The 24491-nt window shown below is 46.4% G+C and overlaps 1 protein-coding gene across 3 annotated transcripts in view; it reads right to left on the minus strand.

Moving 5' to 3' along the window:
- Positions 1–341: 341 nt before the first annotated feature.
- Positions 342–24491, minus strand: part of CLIC5 (chloride intracellular channel 5) — a 167912-nt gene continuing 143762 nt past the window's right edge. For 2 of the 3 annotated variants that reach the window (XM_034991358.1, XM_034991360.1), the window contains 2 exons: positions 14906–15090; positions 3716–8339 (listed from right to left, as the gene is read on the minus strand). In XM_034991358.1, coding sequence (XP_034847249.1) covers positions 8172–8339; positions 14906–15090 — 353 coding nt within the window. In that variant the 3' untranslated portion in view covers positions 3716–8171. Of the gene's footprint in view, positions 2370–3715; positions 8340–14905; positions 15091–24491 lie in introns of those variants that run through there. The other variant, XM_034991359.1, reaches the window with a different exon arrangement.

Here is a 24491-nt window from a genome sequence, read left to right on the forward strand (position 1 = left end):
TTAGATTGATTTCAATAAAAAAGAACATCTCTTTGATAGAGTCTTAGTAATATTTCAGAAGAAGGGAGTCGGGAGAGGATGTTTACAGGGTTTTAGAGCCAGAGTCCAGTGATAATAAGGAGGGGGGGGGGGTCTCACCAGGCAGGGAACTGGTTGGGATTGGGCATTTTTGGACATAAAATTTTGGATTGATGGGCATAGCAAGGTAAGGGCCTGAAGCAAATATTGTTGAGCAAGCTGCTGGTCCTAGTAAGTAAGCAAGTAGCAAGTTTGTTACTATTTGTATCTAGTCCCAGTATTATGTGGCAGAGCAACAGGAAAAAGTGCTTTGGCCATACCTGTTTATCATCGAGACAGAAAAGTTTATTGGTTTCGGTTCTCAATGGCAGCTTTCTTTTTGTTAAAGAAATTATTCATGTTGACATTTCTATCTCACTAGAAAAAGTCTGGGAAGATAATTATTTACACATTAAAGGTGCTTATCTCTTCATGGAAGGATTACAGGTGCTCTTTCATTTCTTCTCTTTCACTTCTTCACATTTTCTAAATTTTCTCTAGTGAACATATATGCAGAAAAAAAGATGTATTTGTTTAACTAATATTTAGCCAGATAGTATCCAGAACGATAGTATCCAGAGTCATCCTCACCTCAAAGCTTCTAGACCATTTCTAAATAGAACACCCAATCTACACAGAATTTTGTGGCCAACTTGGGAACCTGGCTAAATCATGACCTAATCACAACCGTGCAGTCCAGTAAGCATCAGGCAGCTTTTCATCCTTTCAGACAGACAATGAAATGCTGTGTAGACTGTTTAGAAGGACCCATTGTTCAGAAGTCTATTAGAAGCATTTTTAACTGACAGATGCCTATTTCTCTCCTTGACTCACTATTATCACTCTATTTCCAGAATTCTGGTGCAGTGGGAGCCTGGGACTGCAGGGACATGAATAGTGAGATACGAGGTGAACTCAGAAGCCTAAAATACTGTCTCGTGATCTCTCCAGTCAACCACTAATAACTATTTTTCAGCACATAATATTTGCTGAGTGCTAGACAAGGTGAGGTGTGGTACACAAATTGGATAATCTACACTCCATCCCTTAAAGGAGCTTGGTTTTTAATTGGGGAAAGAAAGGGTCATGAGGAGTGACTAACACACAGGCACAATTCTGGACACACAAAATGGCATGCAACCAAGCACGGCTCCACAGGTGGATGCTATGCTGGCCTCCGTTACAGTATTTGTATCCCGGATCTTGTGTGGTCTAGACTCTGAGTCCTATATACGTTTAGAGATAAGTTCGGGGCATCGAGATATCCTAGTTAAAGGGAGGTTAAACTCCAACTTTTTTTTAATTTCCATACTTCTTATTGACAACTTTTCCAAAATTTGATCTGCTTTATTTTCTGCAGTTTATAACTGCAGCTTAATGAGCCTACTTGCAGAGCCCCAAGGTCGTTTTCATTGCACATAGATGTTGATTTCATTGAATAGAGACTAAAAAGATAGGAAAAAAGATGTGAATTGATTCCAAGATCGACTGAAGTTTACTTTAAAAGAAGAAAGAAAAAAACAAGCCCACCAGTTCCTAATACCTATGTATTTTCAGCTTCTTTCCATTAAGGAGGACCACAGTGAGACCTTCCAATAGATTGATGGTTCCAATTGGCTGAAATGTCATTTCCCTTTATAAAACACTTTATTACTTATAAGTGTGCTTTTTTTCTTTAAAGATTTTATTTATTTATTTGACAGAGAGATAGAGAGAGAGCACAAGTAGGCAGAGCGGCAGGCAGAGGGAGAAGGAGAAGCAGGCTCTCCACTAAGCAGGTAGTTGGACGTGGGGCTCGATCCCAGGACTCTGGGATCATGACCTGAGCTGAAGGCAGCTACTTAACCGACTGAGCCACCCAGGCGCCCCATCTATAAGTACTCTTTATCAGGGAACTCATTATCCCAGACAAGGGGTCTTAGTAACCTTGTTGGAGAAATGGCCCAGAAAGGGGCTTTACTCAAGTTCATATAGTAACATAGTGACGGATTTAGGATTAGAAGTCCAATCTCCTGTTTTCAACCCTGAGCTTCCCCACGTCTGATACCCCAGGTGTTTTCCCACGAGGTAAAACTTACTGGGGATTCTGGGGATCTTAGCTACTAGACATAAAAATGAAAGAGACACAGCTCACAACACTTGTAAGTATAATAAGACGCTCTTGTTTCGGAGTTCAATTCTTGGCAGGTTTTCTGGAACAGGACTCCGTTCTCAATGCCAGACGCCAGCACGGCCACCCGCGCACCCCCTGGTTTCATTACAGCACAGCTGCAGAGAGATGAGGTCTCCCGTGTCCCCAGCCGTTGGTCAGCCTGCAGAGCCAACAAGGGAAACATGGAACACGTCTTGCCTGAGCAATCTGATGACCAAACCGGCTATTAAAAACAACAACAGCAATAATGACAACAAACTTGGCTCGTCCACTACTTGAATACCTTCGGCTGCTCGTAATAACAAACAAACAAACCCCCTCCAACAACCCAGGATATATTATGGAACAGGAAATGCACAGTTAGAGCCAGGAATACAGTGGGCTGATTCCGCAGCTCGGTGGTCCCATCAGGTGGTGGACTCCTTCCATTCTTGGCGCCTTTTGCAGTGCATTGCCTGACGCTTGCCCCTCCTCGTGGTCTCCAGTGGGGGGCAGTATTTCCAGGCCTCAAACCCACATCCGGAGGCAGGGACTTAAGGAGACACTTCTTCAGAAGAAGATCTTTCTCAGAAGTTCCTAAACAAATCTCTTCTCCCAATACTGGGTGGAACGTGGTCAAGAACCCACTCTGAAACCAACTACAGCCAGGAGGACAGGCTCAGACCATTCATGCTTCACCCCCTGGAACTGGGTCCTGTGAGGGTGGGGACTAGAAAGGGGTGGAGAGGAAGACCTCTGACCTAATCAGAGCTCTGCCAGAGGAACACAGGTGTGGTCGTGATGGAGGGAAACCATTGACAGCATCTGCCGCACCAGCTCTGAGCTACAGGCCACCTCTCCTGCCAGGACTTGTTCCCTGAATCAAGTGTTTCATCCTTTCTAAGGTGAGGAGAGGCTGTTCCGACAGAGCTGGGAGGACCTAGGGATCTGTGAATGCTCATAGACGGCTTCATCGGGTGTCAATGTTGGCTTCAGGTAAAACTTGTGAAGACTTTGGAGACCTTAATCTAGAGTCAGTGATGTTCTAGGGCTGGGAATTTAGGCCAGGAACACTGATAGGGCCAAGCCACTGTGGGCAAAGAGAGAGCTTTGGGGGCAAGTAGACCAGTATTTTAAAGTACTCCTTAAATCATACCTAGACAGTCACTATTGACTTACCCCCAGGTATAATGATATAGATAGGAAAGTGAGAACCATGAATGAACATCAGTGTATTTTTTTTTTTTTTTTTTTTTTTACCCAGCCCATGTTTTATAATAGGATTCAGCCCTGCTAAAATAAAATGGATTTTTGGATGACTAGGTCACAAGCTTCTTGCTTTTCCTTTTCTTCTTCCTCTTTTTCTTTTTACTTGCTTTTGATTTTTAAGAACAATGAACATATTCTCTTTTATAATGGGAAAACAGAGTAACTTATTTGGAAAAAAAAAAAAAAAAAGGTAGTTCACACTTGACATTTAAAACAGCATAGGAAATCCCCACCTCAAATAAGCAGTCTGATGATTGCTTTTGTAATAGCTGAAAATAAACCAACTTTATTTGAATCAGTCAATACCAATCAAGACTGGAAAACAAACTTATTACTCATTCAGATTCATGAAGAAAACATTCAGCAATATCTTCATTAAAAGGCAATTTATATTTATTAAGGCTTGAAAGCAAGTCCTGCTATTTTGTCACCACAGTTAAAGGTCTTGAGAAAAACAAGTAACCATCCTTTGGAGTGTCTTTATAAAATGTAATGTTCGTTCTTTTATAAAAGCTAGGCATCTTTTGCTAAATTAGTTAACACCTAGCTTTTAGGATGGGACAAACACGAGGCCAGGAAAGTAAGACAAAGTTCAAACAGCAGCTGGGTATTTTATATTTTAAGTATATGCATAATCATTATTGTGAAACTTCTAACTAGGCATAACATATCTTAGATAATTGGATCCTTTAAACTATGTTCTCCCCGCCCCCCCAAAAAAACCAGATTGCTTTTATAGAAACACATATTAGCCCAAACCCTGTAATGAAGCAATCTTTCATTTTATTTTTTGGTTGGTGAGGGGAGCATTGGATCTAATTCCTCAAGTAGCATTAAATAAAATGATGCACACTTTGGATCATAACCTCATGATGAAAGGAAAGCATCCTGCAACTAAGCCGGGAGAAGAATATTGGCAAAGGTAGAGGAATACGCATTCATGAAGGGGGCACATGTTACTTGATTTGAATGCTAAAAAACACTGGATAGAAGACACTGGGTCTTGTTTGCAGAAAGGGCTCCAAGGCCAAAGATGTGACAACATCTGTTCTCCTAACTTTAGAACCAGGATGCTTCACGTGCACACCTCTCTCTCGAATGCTTATGATTCTTTTTAATGGCATGTGAAAAAATAAGGAAGTGATCCCTTAGGAATCATGGAACTTAGTTTTAATAATGAGGTGATATTTCATCTTTCCAAGGAGAGAGAGAACGGCATCTTGCTTCACTCTGCTACATAAATGGCTCCTGGCCACTGGGAAGAGTGGCTGCTCACAGAGGTACCTACTGGATTCCTGCTGCCTCTAGACCAATTTAATTTAGATACAGATTCTTCACTGGTTTTTTAAGATGGAAAACTCTTCCTAGAAGGACCTGTACCTTCCTGACTCTGCCCCTCTTTTAATTCTATTTGTCTAGGCCTTACTGATTCCTGAGATTCTTAGACCTTCAGGATCCATCCTGTAACAATTCAAAGATGCTTGGTGTTGTCTTTGTGCAGAATGGCCAGTGGGCAGAGGTGCTGCGAAGAGCTTCTGTGGTTTCATTCAACAAATGCTGGAAAATGCAGCTTAGGAAACTTCCCTCGTGGTGAAGGCTTTTTCTAATGAAAAGACCAAGATCGTTGCTGGCCCCCCCGGCAGATGTGAACACCAGAGACTGGCATTTCCTGGGAAGCTGGAACCAGTCTGAGATTGTGTGGTCAAATAAAAGTGTGTTTTGCTTTTCGTAGCGTGTGATTCTGAGCTGTCAGCCATTTGACTTCCTTTATCAGGACATAAAGACACACAATAGAAGGCACCATGCTAGTCTAGAACACTCAAGCTTTTATTACCCAGCTCATCATATAAGGTTATTAAAATCTTACCCAATACCTTCTTTCTGGGCCAACCTGAGAGGTGGCCCAATCTGGATAGATGGGTAAATTCAACACTGTTATTCTGAGTTTGATTCTTCTTTCTGACTCCGCCTCCCACTATGCTATCCCACAAAAATAAAATAGGACATGAAAGTCAAAGGGGAAAAATAAATCCGAAATAAAATAGGATCTCAACCCAAACTCTTTCTAATGCCACTGAAATGCTTTTTGAGGGATCAATACTCATTCAAGACCAATGATAGGGTGACCTCCTGTCTCATAACTCTGGAGTTCAAACTGCAAACCTTCAAGACTCCCTGATTGGGTTCTGGAGACACCTAAGGACCTCATCATACCGATGCTTGAAGATGATTTGCTGTGTATGTGACAGGGTTGTGGCCAAAGCCCAGGGAGGCTGAAGGATCTGGAGAAAAATCTCTCTTGGAAAAAATAATCAGAAGGTAATATTATTGTTATTTTAAAATATTCTGCTAAATCTGGTTGTAAGACATTAAAGCTCTTAGTCAAGACTCAGTTATATTATATAATAATCCACTATTGAACTAAAGATATTCCTGAATTACTCAGAAGTGCTTTCCATCTCTAAACTCCATCCTGTTTTCAATGGTTATAACCGATCATGTAACGGCCCCCCCACCCCCCACTGGTGCCTTAATATTATTATTTATGTAAAACTAAGTCAACCACAGAAGGACCATCTAGAAACAACAATATTGATTTGGTTTGGCTTCTTTGTTTTTAAAGACTCGCCAATGGCTGAATTCTGACTCTCAAATCAGTCATTAGGATCAGACTACCCCGAGCCAGGAGCTGTGCCACCTGGGGGCCTGTTTTCTTTGTCCCGCTCCCTTTGCTACATTGACTTGCTTCTAGACCACTGTGGGTCTCTGGAAAGTAAACTGCTTCTTAGGTCATCGTGCCTGTGTTGCTAAACTCAGGGAAGGGTTTCTGAGGACAACAGGATTTACACTAATTCTAAGTCCTCTGGGATCATTCAAGACTTCATCTCCCGAGGCCAGGTCAGGGCTTACCCCTATAGTCACAAGAACTGTTCCCCCCCCCACCCCGTGCTCCTTTCTAAACATGTCTCGGGACTAAGTTCCCAGGGAGTCCCTGGGAAGGTTCCTTTAGGGGTGGGAATGAATCAATGCCTCCTTGCCCTTGCAAAGCTCTCAGGCTAATAAAACGTCCTACTGAGAAATTTCCTCTTCCTCAGTGGGCTCAAGGGGCTCCTGTTTCCTCCCTTCTGCTCAGATCAGCGGGCCACGTGATTTCTTCAGAGATCCCAGGAGGCAGGCCGGTCTGGGGGTGGCCGGGGTGAGGATATGCGGATGTTTCTATGGAAAGGACCGTGCTGCCCTGAGCTTCCTGAGCAATGAGCCAGGTCCCGGGGCTTTCTGGCACTCGGGACCTCACTCTACCCACAGGCAGCCCTGATGGGAGGACTGCTGAAGGTGACCGTCTATGGCGGGTGGCTTTTCTCACAGCACATCACTAGGACAGAGGGCTGATGATTAGCTCGTTTTTCTTAGTTTCCTCTGCACAGGTCCCCAGGCTTGAGCCGGGTGAGCTTTGAAGGAGGTGAAACTCAAGGAGAACGACTGAGGAGTGAAATACTGGCTAAAACCCGTTCCTTTTTCATCTGGCAGGTGAGTCAGATGGCAGGAAAATTAACCCAGATGGGGCATCTACTTTTCCTCAAGGTCAAACCACATGGTTTCCCGGTCAGAAAGGCCCATGGACTTTCTTCCTAAGGTGTTCCATGATCATGCCATCTCTCACCCGTCAGAGATTGCAGCCAACTCAGCCAGGAGTCACACCCGGCTGGCAGACCCACATTGGGGAACCACTTGAAGAGACTGGGAAGTCAGTTTTGGCCAATTCTTGGTTGGTAGTGACATGCCATCAGCAGTTCAAGACTTAGATCATGAGAGAGAAGACCTGTATGAAGGATTCCCAGGGAACATCGAGCCTCATAAAGAACTTCTCTATCGTCACCCCCACCCCCATCTGCTTTCTCACAGACCAAAACTGACTCCTGGATCAGTCAAACCCAGGCATGGCATCTCCAACAAAACTACCCCTAAGCAAGCAAACCCCATGGCTGGTAGACCCCGTGGGCCTTTTGGCATCGACACTGCTCCCCCTCCCCTTTGCAGTCACCCCGGTCTGCGACTGCATGCCAATGTCCCTTCCTCAAAAGGCCTGGACAGCCGAGAACCAGAGGCTCCTGTCAGCCAGATACACAAAAGCATGGCGACCTCCTCAGCATTGCAGCCAACAGAGACTGTCTGAAGTGGTGCTCCCGTCTGGTCTTCAGTGCCCCGTGTGACCGGAGCGTCAGAAAGCAGACGGGGACTGAAGGTATATGGGCCAGTTGGGCCCAATCCACAGCCTGCCGGCCCTCCATTCACTCTGTCTCCCCCCAACGCGGTGGCTCTCTTTCTAGCAAGAACTACGATGGCATCTGTCCTCGGCCGTGGAGTTACCAACAAAGAGGAGAGGGGGAGGGGACAGGGTGTTGCATGTTCCTAATGCAGCCGGGCAGTGATTCTGATTGGCGGCGGGGCCGGGGACAGTCCCCTAGGTAGACTCCAAAGGCTGAGCGCTGGCGTGTTTCTACCATTTCTGCTTGCAGATGCCCGCGGGATCAGATGGGGTCGGCTGGGACCTTCCTAAGAGGCAGCAGGCTGGGGTCCCACGAGGCCGGCGAGACGTGGGGGGCAACCAAACGCTGTTTCCCGACGCGGTGCGGAAGGGGAGTCTGCGAGGCCGGAGTTCTTGCGGGAGAAGCCAAGTCCTTCTGCTGCCAGGGGTGGGGCAAGGCGGCCGAGCTCAGGACCGGCTGAGGCGCTTGGCCACATCGGCGTAGGCCGACTCGATCTCCTGGTCTGCCGCACAGGTGTTGGTGAACTCATCCCGCGCGTAGGCGTTCTTCAGGTACCGCCACAGGCCCGTCATCTCGGCCGGGAAATCGTAGTTGCGGTACTTCCTGGCCACAATCTACAGCACAGACGGCAGGACAGAAGAGGGCGTGAATGCACGAGACAAACCAGTGGGACGGAGTTAGGAGTTAGCGCCGGACCCGGCGTGCGTGCGGTGGGGGGGGCGGGGGACCCGGGTGCCCCCGCGCATCACTCACCGCGAGCCCGCCCGCAGCAAAAATGTTTGTCACGCAAGGTGGGGGTGCTGCCTTCTTTCCATCTTCTCTAATCTCATTTATTTTGTAAGTCAATATAATTTGCCCTTTGACCTAGGCATTCTGCTTCGGGGAATTTTCCTTAGGAAATGATCACAAAGATTGAGCTACCTATCAGCGATCACGGGATGAATAGTAAAAAATGCAATAGTGAAAAAACGGCAGAGGAAAGAGATGTCCTGCCATAGGTACGTGGATAAATGCATTATCATAGGTAAATACAATGCCATCCTGGAGAGCCTTTAGAAATGATGCTGCAGAAGAAGTTCCAGGCATCTGGAAAACTCTCTTAGATCATTAAGTGGGTGCCTGGGTGGCTCAGTTGGTTAAGCGTCTGCCTTCGGCTCAGGTCATGATCTCAGGGTCCTGGGATTGAGCCCCACATCGGGCTCCCCACTCAGTGGAGAGTCTGTTTCTCCCTCTGCCCCCGGCTCATGCTCTCTCTCTTGCTCTTTCTCTCTATCTCAAATAAATAAATAAAATCTTTAAAAAAAAAGATTGCTAAGTTTCAAGTGCAGTGCAAAAAAATAAAGAAAATTTTTTAAAGTGCAGTATAGTGCAATTTGGAGAAATATGTGAGGTGACTAGAAGTACATATACCAATATGTTACCAGTGGTTATGTCTGACTGATAGAATTATAAATTTTTCCCGTCATCCACTTTTTTTTACATAAACACCCTTATTTATGGGAGAGAACAAAAAGCATAAAAAGTAAGTTAGATGTTGGACTGTACATGCAGGTTCAATGTATGATGTGGGAGTGAACAAATCATAATTTCTAGTCTCTTCTAGTTTGCCACATGTGGGGGCTGCGGATGGGCGTTCTGGGGAGGTGCTGTTTGTGTTGAAACAGTAGCATCGTGGTTAAGAACATGGGCTCTGGATCCCCACTGACTGGATCTGCAATTTTACTCCACTACCTAACAGCTGTGTGACCTTGGACTAGTTACTTAGCCTCCCTGAACCCCAATTTATCTCTAAAATGAAGGTAATAATAGGACTTACCTTGGAGTAACAGATTAGTTAATACACATAAAATGCTTAGAGGGGTGGCTGGCTCATACTGAGTGCTCAAGAAACATTATCTCCTATTATAATTCACTGAGACCCATCTGCCCATTTGCATGCAGAGAGGGTGACCTGTGTAGTTCCATGGGGCCTCAAACTCAGAAGGGCTTGCTTTTGGTTCAATGCTCTGCTGTCACCATCTGGAAATTCTGAGTACTTTTTAACAGGGGCCACTTATTGTCACTGTACGCTGGGGTCTGCGCATTAGCTGGTCTTGCTTCTAGCCCTCTGGGGCCGGGGTGGGAATAGCAAAGAGTAGCCTTTCTCCTAAGCCACTGACTTCTGACTCTTTTCCTTGCTTTCTTTTTAGAGAGGTCTTCAGACTGCTGGCCCTGGGATCCTCCCACTCAGAGAACCCCTGAGTTCAGCTACTCTGGGCTTTCATTTTCATTTTGGTGCCAGTGATGTTCAGGGTTCCCTGGAAAGCTATGCTGAGTGAACGCAATGATGACCTATTACATGAAAAGCTCAGCCTCATGGGTTTGACCACATTCCCAAGGAGCATGCAGTTTCCTCCTCCGTTCTCCTGCATCAGTTTGGAACTTGTGTTACAATAGTAAGCTCTATTCTATTCTGAATTGCAGTTCCTGTTTTAGTATCCTCTCTCTCTTCCCTAGCTTGTGAGCAGTGTAAGCAGAAGGACAGGAACCCCAGCTTCATTCTTATACTGCCTGATAATAACACTAGGATTTTTTTTATTTTTTTAAGATTTTATTTATTTGAGAGAGAGAGAGAGAAAGTACAAGCAGGGGTGGGTAGCAGAGGGAGGGAAGAGCAGGCTTCCTGCTGAGCAGGGATCCCCAAAGACAATGGGGGGCTCAATTCCAGGACCCTGGGATCATGACCTGAGCCGAAAGCAGATGTTTAACCCACTGAGCCACCCGGGTGCCCCTCAGTAACACTGTTTATAAGCATAGTGACACTAACAAGCGTTTATTTACTATGTGCTCTGCTCCAGGCTGTTTTAAGCACTGTGCAAGCCTCTTAAACCTCTAAGTAACTCTATAAGGAAGAGTGTATTATGTTCCCATTTTACAGATGACGGAAGTAAGGCAAAGAGAAGTTAAATAAGTAAGGATTCAATAAACAGCTGTATTGCATCTTTACTATCTTCAGGTATCCTAAATCAAAGTGCATCTAGAGTCAAATGGAAGAAACTCACTTAATTTTAGAGACTGCAGATCCTTAGCAATGAGCAGACTGAAGCCACAAGAGCGTAAATAGGTTACACCATGTGACATAGGAAATTAATTCAACCAGTATCTTTTGAGTAATCACTCATGTTTATTATAGTCCTTGCTTTTCTTTTTTTATTCGGGTATAGCTGACACACAGTGTCGCATTAGTTCAGGTGCACAACACAGTGACTGGACAAGTCTATATGCTCTGCTGTGTGCACCAGCAGGGAAGCTCCCATCCGTCACCATAGGATGCTATTACAGTATCATTGACTCTATTCCTTCTGCTGGGCCCGGTATTCCTATGACAGTCCTTCCCTTCTCTCCACGTGGCCACCCAGCTGTCTGCAAACGAGAAAGGTAGGGCTGTACTCAGAATCCCTTGCGTGCCAGTTATCCTGCTATTGCTGCTTATCTCCAAACCACCCTGGTGTTCGTTTCTTTGGGACGCTGGGGGCGCTGGGACGCATGGGTGGGAACTCTGCAAATCACATCTGTTCTGCCAGGGACTCCCTGTTAGGCTCCTCCAAGAGGGGGCGCTAGAGAGGGTCTGCAAGGCTGGAGGAGGGAGAGGGGCCGCCCCTTTCTGCCGCGGACATCCACATCCCCTGCCCGTCAGACTCTCCTTTGCTCCAGCAGCAGCAGCTGAGTCCAGTTTTCTTGTTTTGCCACCACTGGTGGAACTAGGTCTTCACCCTGGCTGAGAGAGGCCAGCACACAGCCGTGACCCCCTGCAGGGGTTGGGGGCCAGCCCCCTGGGCCGTGCCCTGAACTCAGCCCCCAGCGGCAGCTCAGCATGCCCCACCTCGCAGGTCCAAGGTTGGGCTCTGCAGGGGCCCCTCATCTAAGTTGCCAAGTTTTAGATCCTTCCGACCTCTTCCGTTGGCCTCCCCTGCCCTAGGGGGTCGTGGCCGCCCCATTAAGGTAGAACCTCGTGGTACACTTTGCCTTCCTGGTACTTTAGTACTTACTGCTTCTTTCTATTAAATTCTGTTGGTTAAGAGAACTGGTTTGGGGTAGTCACCAAGGAAGCCACATCCCCACAATGCTCTGTCCAGCTTAGGTGCAACTAAGAAGCAAAGGGGATGGCATCTGAGTCCCCTGGCAGAGCACTTGCCACAAGCAAATGCTGGGGCCAACACCCATTGCCAGTTCTCCTTGACCTCCCCCTGTTCACTGCAGGGTGAGGGTCCCCTGGGTTTTCCCAGGAGCCCTTGAGAAGCAGCTGTCCTGGCTAAGGAGCAAGACCGGGCAGGAGGGACGGGTCACAAACTGACAGATGGAGTGACCTCAAGTCTCTCCATGCTGGGATTTGTTTTCATTTTTAAAGGATGCGCTATGAGATTTAAGACAGCAGAAGGGCGGCTTATGGATATATACTTGAGCTTATGTCTCCTTTGCTGTTTGCTTCAGGGGCTGAAGCAGGTCACCGTGCTAGGCAGGGGTCCCAGGGGCTGCTCCAGAAGGCCCACCATGCCCCTCCCTGCCCGGACCTGCACGTCCTGAGCCTTGGCCACATCGCTGGTTCTTTCCTCACATGTTGGCTTGCCTTGAGGATGAGGACTAGAAGGGAGCCAGACAGCAAGAGTTCAAACCAGGCTCTCAGGGAGAATGAAGATGAACCTGAACGAGAGCCAGGTAAGAGAGGGAGAGAGCGCGAGAGAGCGCGGGCGAGGATGTACACACGGAGCTCTGACGTTCACAGGAACTTCCATGCTCATGGTCTGAATTTGCTCTTTCATATGAAAACAGTTAGCTCCCACAGCCCAGATTAGGTTTTGGCATCAGGAGCCAAACTGGAGGCCTGACTTGGCTCCCCCTTCACTCTTTCTGCAGGACGGGGCTTTGCCAGGTCTCTGGGATCTGATAAGCTGGATCAGCAGAAATCCAAGGAGACAAAAGGCGAGGCCCAGCCTTTGTCCCCTCGAAGGCCGTCCTCCCTCTGATCCCCAGCTTCTCCAAGTGAACATCTCACTGAACTCCATCCAAGGACACGGGTGGAGCATCATCCTTTAGGGCTGGGAGGAACGGGAGGAGTCAGAAGATGAAGCACAGGGCCTTGGGGGATCCATTTGTTTACCTTATTCGACAGGAAATTCTTGAGCAGGTAGTCAATACATGTTTGAGTATGACAGAAGAAGGAAGGAGTAAAGGAAGAGAGAAGAAAGAGGCAAGAAGGAATATACTTCATAATCTCTTCATTTAGGCATGAGAAAAATGAATCCAGAAAGATTCAGTGACTTTCCCCAGCTCATGCTGTTAGTAGGACTAGTATGTGGGTCGCGTGACTTTCTGAATGGGGGGGTCTTTCCATTACATCACGCGGACACACTGGGACTGAACTAGAATCATACCATCCCTAATGGTGCCACTTGTTCCTCAGGAAAAGAGAATAAAAGATGTTTCCGTGGGTGTGGTGGGGCATGCGGTCATTGAGAACTTAAAAGACATGGAGCTTGGCTGGACTTACAAGTAACCATTGGCTTGGCCCCGAACCCAAAGCGTCTTCATATTAATAGATTGCACTTTCCCGGCCCATCAGGAACTGCACACGTGATTCCGGCCCAGTCCCCAGCTTGGACCAAGTCCCGTGGGAACGCCAGTGCTTGCATAGCTCAGATTTCAATTCAAGCTGGTTGTGCTCTGACTGGAGGGAAGCCCACATCTCTAGCTCAGGACTTCAGCTGGAAAACGATAGGCAGCTATCCAGCTGATAAATGATTGAATCTGATTCTTCTTAGCGAAGGGCAGAAGGAAAATGGTATGATAAAGACACAAGCGAGGTGATCAAATGGTCAATCAATGAGTATTTATGAAAAGGCCACCATGTACCCACCATCGTGCTTGGAGAAGCCACTCTCCCGATAGAGCCTATTGTCTGACTGAGACATATGATATAAATGTGTATAAAAGTAGAGAACAGTCTAGCGGTATGGTCCCACTGTGTGTTTCGCTCGGCTGGTGAAGGCGGGAAAGGATGTGAGAAGAAGCATTAGTTTAGAGAACAAACATCAGGGCACAAAACTATCGTCTTCAAAGAAGGTGAAACAGAGCAGCCCTGATCCACGCTGCTCCAGAGAACAAAGGGGAGCGGGGAGGCTGTTTGTGCTCAACATAGGATGTTTTTAGGGGTGTGTGGGTGGCTCAGTCGGTTAAGCGTCCGACTCTTGAGTTCGGCTCAGGTCATGACCTCCAGGTTGTAAGATGTAAGATGGAGCCCCACATCAGGCTGTGTGCTGGGCATGGAGCCTGCTTGAGATTCTCTCTCTCCCTCTGCCCACCCCCCTTTTTTTAAAAAAAAAAAAAAAAAAAGGAAAGATGTTTTAATGACCAGAGTCATCCAAAATGATAGGGCTGACTCGTTAGGCAGGGAGCTCTTCATCATCAGAAATGTGAGGCGACAGCTGCATGGAAGCCTGTCACAGACACGCGGAAAGTGGTCCAGTGGGGGGTGGGAGACAGTTTGGGATGACCTTAGAATTCCCTTCTTTCCAACTCTCGGATCCTAGAATTCTTATAGGACAGGATTACACTGCATTCGATCAGTGGAGGACAACCGTGGCAAGAAAATGATGTCACTTCTTACAGCCTCCAGCCCTTGAGCTGATAGATGAGGAAGAGGATACACACCTGTCCTAGGGAGTTATTGGAGCGAATGAGAAGGCTTGCATATGAAGCAACTTCATAGAGACGTGGGGGTGTGGCCAGTGAAAACCTGGGAGGCAGAGGCAAGGAAGAAGCTCTCTCTCTCTTTATATATATATATGTATAAATGTATGCATATACATATATATGTATGTATAACCACACATATTATAACAATAGCAGCTACTATGTATTGAGCCTTTATAATATGCCAGGCACTGTTGCTCCATATTTACTCTCCCAGCCAAGAAGTAAAAATAAGAATAAGAAGTAAGTAATATATGCCTGTTTTACTGAAGCTCAGAGAGTCTATACAGCCAGCAAGCAGTGGAGGCTGATTTGGGGTTCATGTTCCTGTGACTTCAGAGCCCAGGCTCTGGACCAGCAGGTGGCACTGTCCTTGACTCATCCACACAGGCGACACGGGCCTATGATGGAGTTGGATAAGGCAAGCGACCTGCAGGTAGAGCTTTCTTACCTTGACCACATGGAGTTTGGGCAACAGATTGCAGTCGGCCAGGGTCAGCTCGTCCCCATCTAAGAATTTGCGCCGGGACCTCTTGTCTTCATCCCCACAAGTGTTGGCATCGATCTCCTCTGGGAGAGGGTTGTTCAGGTAGTCATCCAGTTTCTTCAGTGCCCTGGTCAGGCCTCTCTCAAGGGCTGGCATGAAACAGCAGAAGAAAAATCTTCAGTCAACCTTCCTGCCACTGGAAACAACCAGGGATCTTCAGAGTAAAGGAGCCTATCCTGAATTCTGTGCCCCTCCCATCACACCGTCAGCCCCCACACACTACAGAATACCTGCAAGCCATTAATATTAATACAACGCAGCAGAAGAGTGTTAAGTGGTCTGAAAAAGCAAACCTTAACAAACAATAAACACTGGTTAATCCTTTAAAAAAAAACCATAAATATACAAATGCAACCATTAGGATATATATCAAAGTTTTTGAAGTGCTCATCTCCAGTAGATACAGTAATAATAGTCAACTTTCATTTCCTGTTTTGCTTCTCTATATTTTTCCAGTATTCCACAATTAACCCGCATAAGAATTTTGTAGAAAGAAAGGGCTATTCACTAAGTAAACAACTGCTTAGAAAGTCTAGGACAGAGATATGCGTCAGACTTTGTGGAAGCATTAACTAAGGAGGCACCAACGAAGCCAACCTGAGAAGGAGGGTAGGGGGGACAAGGCTTCCAGGAAGACACGACAGAGGAAAGTAAGCCACCCTGCTTCGTGTTGCCCCTACAGGACCAATGGATACCAGAAGGGCAATACTTCAGTTTAATCTAGAGAAGGTTGTCCTAAAAATCAGAGATGTCCAGAATGGAAGGGCCGGTGCACTAGGCAGAGGGCTCCACCAGACACAGCTGCATGGAAACCTGTCAAGGACACACCTCAGAGAATGAACATCCAAAGGACGACAATGTGGCAGAAGACTTTCAGTCTTGCCCCAATAATTTCCTATCCAGTAATTGATTTAGACACAAGAGGAGAACAAAATATTCAAAAGAGCAACAGCCTGAAGTCACTGCCACTCGGAACCAATCCATCGAGAGTCTCACAGTCAGTTCCAGGCACAGAACGCTGGCCACCCGAGCTCCGAGGACAGGGGTGCAGGAGATGGCTGACTGGGCCCCCAGCCACTGCACCTATGTCATCACCCCGTCCCCAAGGCTGTTTTTTCCCAGACTCCAGTGTAGAGGGTGATGCTGAGGTAACGGGAATCAGTCCTGATGTTAATTCTGGCAGATGAAGGAGGGATGCTGCCCCTGGGGGAAGAGCCCAGAGGACGGGGACTCTCACTTACTTTTTCCCAAATGTGCCTTCTGTTAGCCACTCCTCCATAACCCAAGTTTGTCTTTTCATAGGAGGCCTTTGTTTGAGACAATGAAACACCACCAGCCCAAGATAAATCAATTGAACACTTACTGGAATGTTTGAAAACAGGCTGGAGGTTGGACGTAGTTTCTCAATACTTCCTTCTCCCTGGTGTGGCATTTGAACTTGTACTTCATCATCTGCTTTGTATTTCCAGTTTGGGAGAATAGAGTAAGCAGGGCTGGGAAAAAATGCTTGTATTCCCCTTAGTAATTGTCTAGACTAGGATGGGATTGCAATCCTATTCAAGGACAATAGCAGAGGGTGGGGACCGAACAATAGTCATTATGGGCCCCACCCCCACCCCGGCCGAAGCACTTGTGATCTATATTGGGTTTGTTTGCTTCCTTAAAGCCCTCCACCCCTTTCAGTTATGGCGATTATGACAAAATCTTGATTCTAAGGGAGAAAGGAAAAATCAAATAGAGTGTCTGCTGAAATCGGCCCAACGGGTATCAATCCAAGCGACAGAGATGGATGAAAGGAAATGAAATGTTGCAGACTGTAATTCCAAAATGCCCGCTGGAGACCTGAGCAGGCCATTGCATGAGTCTGTGCCCAAGTTCCCCAGTGTGGGAATGATCATGGCATTTGGTAAAAGAGGCCTAGAAGAGCAACTGCAGCTCCTTGGGAGGACAATTCTGGATACATCTCAACTATGTCTCCATGAGCTCTTGAGGTGGAAGGATTAAGTGTGGCAGTGGGCATGGCTGTCACCTTATGACATAGCTGCGACAACTATGTGACATCCCGAGGGGGCGTGTGCTGAGGATGTCCTCCGCCGGTCAATGTCATTGCTCGAGTCTGTGTATTTTTGATCAGGAATGTGAAGGGCGCAGTTGGTGGTAATCATGGTAGAGAGAAGAGGAGGCGAGGCAGCAGGGGAGGGGCTGCGTGGCCTGGAGCTAAGCCTGTGTTTAAATTTCAACCCTGCCTAGGGTGGATTTATTATGACGCTGCTCAAGTTTGAGCTTCGGTTCCCTTCATCCCATGGGCCCCTTCCAAAGCCTTGAACTTGATTTTTTTAAAAATTCCTTATTTGTATTTATTCTATTGGCTTCAGACCCCACAAATCTTGGGAACGTCTCTGATCCTGGAACTCAACGACCAAGTGTGACCTTGGGCAAGCTCCTCGATGTCGCTGAGTTTCAGTTTTCTCATCTCAACTGTGAGATGAAGATCCCCAATCTTCCTAAGGCCTGACTCGGATTATGCAGGGAAAAGTGCCTCATGCAATGCCTGCCGCGTGCTAGGACATCTCTATGATTTGCTCTTGCTAGTGCAGGACCAAATGTGACAGCTATCTGCTCTCTGTCCCTGACCCCACACTCTCCATCAGTTATATTCCTAAAAACTCCAAGGTGCGGCAGAGAATGAGAGATTCTCAGAAGCTCCAGTTCCGAGGCCCAGGCCCCAGAGATGACAACCAACAACCACAGAGCTTTGCGTCCCATCCTGATGTAATCATGTACAGCCACAGCCCTGTCCCGGACGCTCCGTCGGGATCCTTCTTGGTGATGCGCTGTGTGAGAGACATGGCCGGGGGGAAACAGACACGACACGTCTGTGCTAACACACAGCCATTCTTCTCGACTGACAGATACCGGCACTGATAGAGCTTCTGCCAGTTTTTTTCCCTCCTACCTGCCAACTTATTCCTCTGACCCTGGCTCGATCTGGCATCCATAGAATTTAATTATCTCTTCTGGCCCACGGCACCCAGGTCAGAAAACCGCTGGTGAACTTCCTGCTCAGATAAGAGTGAGGGGGATTATGAAAGAAACCAGAGTGACAAGGAGATGTTAATCCCGTCAGTGTTCCCATTTGAAACCTTCCTCTGAGTAGCAGGATAGGGTAACCCTCAGACCACAGCAAGCCTGAGGCCAGGGGACCCTGAGACCCGGGACCAGTGGAGGCCCAGGCACTTGACGGGTCCCCCATCCTTTAACTGCTGTCTGCCCCTCTCCACCCGCCCTTCCCGTAAAGATTTATTCGCTACCACCCGCAAATGTGCTGGGTAAAATATGTGACGAGGAAACAAGGGGAATAGTTCATAAATATTCTCAGCCATATGCAAACAATCTCAAATTTATTTTTCTCCTTTTTAAGGAGGAAAAAAAAAATCCACCCATTCCATGATCACTTCCAGATTCATTGAGGTTGATATTACATAAGAACCAATATTGTTTTCTCGTCGTAGAGAAATAATGACTTGGAAACGGCAATTTGAGCTAAGAAAATAATATACTCTTACCAGGGCATGGAGGCTGAATGAGGACCCGGGAGCCAAGGTCTAGCTCAGCCTCCAACCAGCTCTTGCAAGCACGGCTCAACCCTGCTTTGCTGGCATGCTTTGTGCAACAGGGGTGGGTATCCGCAAGCACCACACAGACTCTTTGGGGCTCAGAACTCACGTAGAGCAGAACGGATGTCAAAGGTGCTCTTTGAAAGGACAGGAGCAGCTCTGTGGGTCCAGGGTCCTGTACCCTCAGCTCCTCACGTGTGTTTTCTCTCTGGCACGTAAAACTTGCAGAGAGGTAAGAACAGGGGGCCACCTCTGACCACCAGCTGCAGCCTGGACGGGCATCTGTTCAATTCTCCCAGGGAGAAGACAATCATGGCTATTGGGAGCTGGCCCCGGGCCAAGGACCCTCCGTCCCGCTGTGCCTCTCACATGGCTCTGATCCAGCACCAGCAAGAATTACAGTAAGTGAATGTCTGAAATAGACTGGGGATGTTTACACAACCTATCATTTAAACACACAGTGAAGCTATTGAGATGGGAATTATTATTCATACCCATTTAAGAGATAAAGAAATTGAGTCTTAGACTTTCCCAAGGCACACACGCATGTACAAGCCAGCTGTTCCCGGGATGCACACTGAAACTGTACCTTGTTTGATTTTTAACTGCTTTTGTCTTCCTTACGAGCACCAACCCCTGGGTAATGGGAGAATGACAACTTTATTTTAATCTGTTCTGGATTACAACCTAGTCTGATGTAATAAACAGTCCCTCTAGAGAATTCTCAGTCTCTTTTGCATAAAAATGCTCAGTTTCTCAGAAAGTCTCCATCTCCTCTGCTCTTCTCGCTGAATAAATGGGGGGGGGGGTTGCTGTGACCTTGTGGCCTTGGGGAGATAGGGGCCCTGGGATCAAGCAGGTGGAAGGCTTTGGGAAGCCTCCACAGGTCCTGTGTCTCTTCTCAGTTACCTCTTCTCAGAGAAACCTCCACTTCCTTCCAGATGTTGAAACTAGGGTGGTGGTCAGAGGTAGGCTGTCCAGCTCCCTCCAAAGCCCTGGAAGGATACCTAAGCAAAATGCCACATGGCGCTTCCTGGATGCATCTCTGGTTCCCTGACCCTTCTATCTGTCTCTTCTCCTTCATCCCCAAATCCCCTGGGCCAGAAAGGGTATGCTTTCCTTTATATTTTCCTATGTCATATAATCCATCAACCACAGAACAGCAAGTCTCCCTGGTCCACTGCACGGACCTAAGGGCCATTTCTTCTCTATGAGCTGAGTCCTCTAGGCATGGTTCTTAATGTGCTAAAACTGAGAGATAAAGGAATTTAGAATTTTAAGACAATAGCTTGGCTTGTAAGGCTACTGTCTTGTTGAAAATGCTATTTTGAATCAGCAGCTAAATATTGAATGCTTTTTTTTCTTTCTTAGAATCCCTTCTACAGAATTCTTATCTGTCATGGGGCCGATGGATGCTCAGGACAGGTTAGAATCATGTGTTCAAGAAAGACAAAGAGAAAAGTATTTTCAAAGGTTAGCCCTATTCAAGTAAGGAACAAATCAGGATTTAAAAACTGGATTGTTGGATTCCAAAACTTAAATTTCTTTTACTCTGCAAAGCCATCTCTGGGTGCCAAGGACTGACCCATGGCTCTTTGGGAGTCCACTCAGCCTTCCGTCTTCCTTTCATGCTGTAGACCTTTCTCACAAGCCCTTATTTACCTAACAAGAGTGTGGCTATTAGGACACCACTCCTCATGCCTTACCTTCCAGCTAATTTGATAAAATATCTGTGTTCTTCTATTAATGGCTTGATTTTAGCTGGAATTCCTGGTGCTCTCAGTGACCACCATTGGGTCTAGAAGGAGTTATCTCTGAGGAGAAAGCCTACCAGGACCCTTCACACCATTTCTTAGCAACAAATACTAACTTTGCCCCTACTCAAGGCCAATGCTGTCACATTGTCCATGTGACAGCAGAACGTCTCGGTGAAAAGAGAGAAATTCATTTGAGTTTTTCCTATGATGAAAGAAATATCTAGATATTGAGAAATACCCGGAGGACTGGATGAAGTTTTTCCTTTTCATCTCTTTCGATATCATGTCAATATAACAACAACAACAACAACAAAAAAGCATAGCCGTGGTTTGAGGGAGGCCACAAAGGAGATTTCTCTGGCCATCACCGTGTTCTTGGAGAGAAAATATAAAGATGGCCACACCTTGTTGGCATCTGATCGTTTTAAACATGAATGATAATGTGACAGGAACAACAACAACAAAAAATCAAATAGTAAGAATGTAATATCATCTCTCCCTCACCTTTCTGGAGGAAGAAGCCTTTCCTCCAAAACAGAGAGGTCATATTGCTTTACACAGATGCCCAAGGGCCAAAGATCCAGGAGAGAGGAAGAGGCTATGCAGACGGAGAGTTATGGGGGTGGGAGAAGAGAGGGCGCAGGTCAGGTGGGCAGGAACATAAATATTGTCATAAAGAGGGCAATTTTAACAGAGACAAAGATGTTCTAAGGCAGGGGGTGGGGGGTTGGGACATTTGGCTCTGTGCTGGGCAGTGTAATTCCCTCCCCTGTAAGAAACCTTCTGTAAAGATCGACATTCATCTTTCACGTTTAGGGAATTGGAGTCATGTGGCTTTTCTCTGTTGCAAAAGTCCTTAAAGAGAGAAAATGTAGCCCAGCTATAGTTGAGTTACATAAGTATGAATGACCACATAAGGGCAAAATTATAAGCAGGTGGGAACTAGGGTTCATACCCTCTGACCCACAGTGACCCTTCTGGAACACACAGCAGGTAAGGGGTAGCTGATCCGCGTGGTCCTTTTGTCTCTCAAAGCATTATCTATGCCCAGTTCTTCAACCACAGAGGCAGAAATGGTAGCAGGGTTGTAGAAGATGGGAATGAAGCTTCGTTTCAGGTGTGGTGAGCCCTACTCTCCTGTGCCTGGGCCCTTTGGGTATGTTAACACATCATGGATATCAGTAGGGAAGGGGACAGAGAGATTCCGGGTTGGGTATCACGTAGCCCTGCACTAGGCTTCTCCGAGAGGTCTCATGATCTTAGACACAGTCACAGAGCGGCACATCCACTCTGTTTTTGAAGAGATCTGAGTTCGAATCCTGCACTCGTTATGGTTGTTCACGGGTTGCTGTTAAAGCATCTTCAACAGACTCTGGTGCACAGAGGGACTTAACAAAAATGAGCTATGATGATTACAGCTGTCGAACTTCAGTTTATAAGAGGATGTGAGGGAAGGACAGACTGAGTGCCCCTCCAGGCAGAAGCCAGGTGTCTGAAGTGAGACTTTTCTGAGCATCCAGGAGGCTCCCAGGTGCAAGGGGAAATCCTGGACAGCTCAGAGCATGGAGTGTACCCTTGCATTTCCAACATGTCCGCGATCCCAAGTTGCCTGGAATCATCATCTCTTTTGGGTTTGGCATTGCTCTCTCCAGGCTATGGGACTGTGTCAGACTTTCTTGGTCTGATAGTTTGGAGAGTTCATGTCCACCTTAGGCATGAGACCAAGAACATTAGACTTGGCCTCACAGCCAGAGAGGAGGATGTTGTCAAATGGGCTCTAGCTGTGAAAGACCGAGGGGCTCCCATGTGGGAAGCCATCCCCAGGCCTCCCGTTTCTAGGCACTGGTGAAAACAGGAAAGGTGGGAAGACAAACAGTGGTTTATGAGAAAGCAAAACGCAATGGCAATTTCAACAGATTCCCTCCTGTTCCCTCTTGCAGCATTAGCTGAGTTTGAGAGGAGTCTGTAGTTCCTGCTGCCATGGGTATTGTTTGTTTGTTCTAGAAAAGATTTCAGCCTTGAATGGGAGGGCGAATTAAATGACAAACTCCCAAGGTCCTTTCCAGTAAGAGGTCAGCAAATGATTCTTTAGTCCCAAGGCAGGATTCAGGTCTTACACCTATGGAGGACTGGAATATAGGACACTGTTGAAAACCCCCTACCCCCTTTTGGTGGAGAGACTCACCAAGCGAATGGGTCTATACTTCTTTGAGATATTTCTAAGTAGTCAGGGATTTTTCCTTGAAGAAGAGACAGATCCTATGTATAGTTTCTTCCCCAAGCCGTATAGGGGATCATTGTGAAGAATCAACACAAATCAACCCAATATTTGCCTCATGTTGAAAAGTATGACTCCCAATAACAAATAAACGATATATACACACGTATATACATATATGTATATGCATACATATACACATATATGTACATACGTATAAAATATATATATACACATATAGAGACATACACACACACACACACACACACATATATATATATATATATATATTTTTTTTTTTTTTTAAGGCAAGTGTTTGGCAATCATTTGGCTGTGTTTAACATACCAGCATGGTAAAGAATTTAGGACAACCTTGGCATGCCTTTCATAAAATATTTTTTTTAAGTATGAAGGGAGGTATGCATAATATAGACACTTCCAGATTCTGATAATTTTCTAAATCTAAAAACCACAGTGAATTCAAGAGGAAAGATGATCATGTATGTCTTCAAATTTAGGTTTCCTTTTGTAGACACACCCTGTACCCTGTAAGCTCCCCCAGTGATAACTTATCAACTGGAAGAGAGAGAGAGACAGAGAAAGACTGACTCCAACTGGGGCCAGCCAGTGGAAAGAGGAAGCGGCAGAAACCGGCCGGGGAGGGTGTGAGCTGGCTGGGGCAACCCGCAGAGAATGTGTTCCCCGGTTAGGGAGCCCTGCCCAGACTTCAGCCACGGGGTGGTGGCGACCCCTCCTGGCCTGTCCTCACCCAACAAAAACTGCATTTTCCACGGCCAACGTGTAAAACATGTATGTGTGTTTTCTATTAGCCTTTCCAGAAACTCATAAATGGTTGTAAAAACCATTGTGCTAATAGAAAGAACGACATAAATGCTGACTGGAGCTATTAATGCTGGTTGTAGTTTATGTAGCCGACTGAATCAGGCTGAAAACTGAGATTTTTATGGTTACTTTGTAACAGGTTATTTTTAAGTATCAGGCCACAGATTAGGCTCAGTCCTCATATTCAAACACTCGGAATGAACTAGTCAAGGGAGATCCTTTCTCGGTCCTCTGTCCAGCGTTTGGACCCGGAGACCTTCTTTCTCAATACTCCCTCCTTCCAAACACTCAGACTGAAGTGATTTAGCCACATTTTGTCCTGTTCATCCTCAAATGCCCACATCTTTTATATAAGAGCCATTAACAAATTTAGAACCCGGCCACCACAGCTCTAAATTTAAATAATTACCGGTTTCCATTATTCTGTGACTATCCTGTAAACTCTCCCCTGGCTGCCCGTTCTGTCCTTTGTTGACGCATCTCTGCCCAGCACCCACAGTGGGTGGGCCACTTTCGGTGCCCCTTGCCTCCCATGGATGCTGAGTCAGGACTCCCCGGATGAAACTGAGATTGTGTAGTATATTTGGGAAACACACATTGTGTAGTATATTTGGGAAATATACAAACTATACGTAGTATATTTGGGAAACACAATACTCCCGACCCACATACGGGCAGTTGTTCCATGGTTTATGGACTGATTGGATCACAGTTTCCTAAATGACCTGCCTACTCTTGTTTAAAAACGCAGCACCACATGCCTTTTAAATAATGGATTATTTAAATGTATCATGTACACACGTCAGGTGCACAGACTATGGGACTAGCTGCCAGTGTGGGGACCCTGGCTCGGCCACCTACTAGCTTGGGCAGGCTGTTTAACCTCTTGTGCCTCAGTTTCCTCCTCTGGCGAAACAGAGATCATAACAATGCACACCTCATAGGGTTGCCATGAGTGACACCCATTGCAGGCTTCGAACTACGCCCACCATGCAGTGAGCAGTTCTTATGTGCAAGGTGGGATGCTGCTTGATGTAGAAAAAGCAGAGCATACA

This window comes from Mirounga leonina, unplaced genomic scaffold (genome assembly GCF_011800145.1).
Source record: "Mirounga leonina isolate KUSES-001 unplaced genomic scaffold, KU_Mleo_1.0 Mir_53, whole genome shotgun sequence".
NCBI lineage: Eukaryota > Metazoa > Chordata > Mammalia > Carnivora > Phocidae > Mirounga > Mirounga leonina.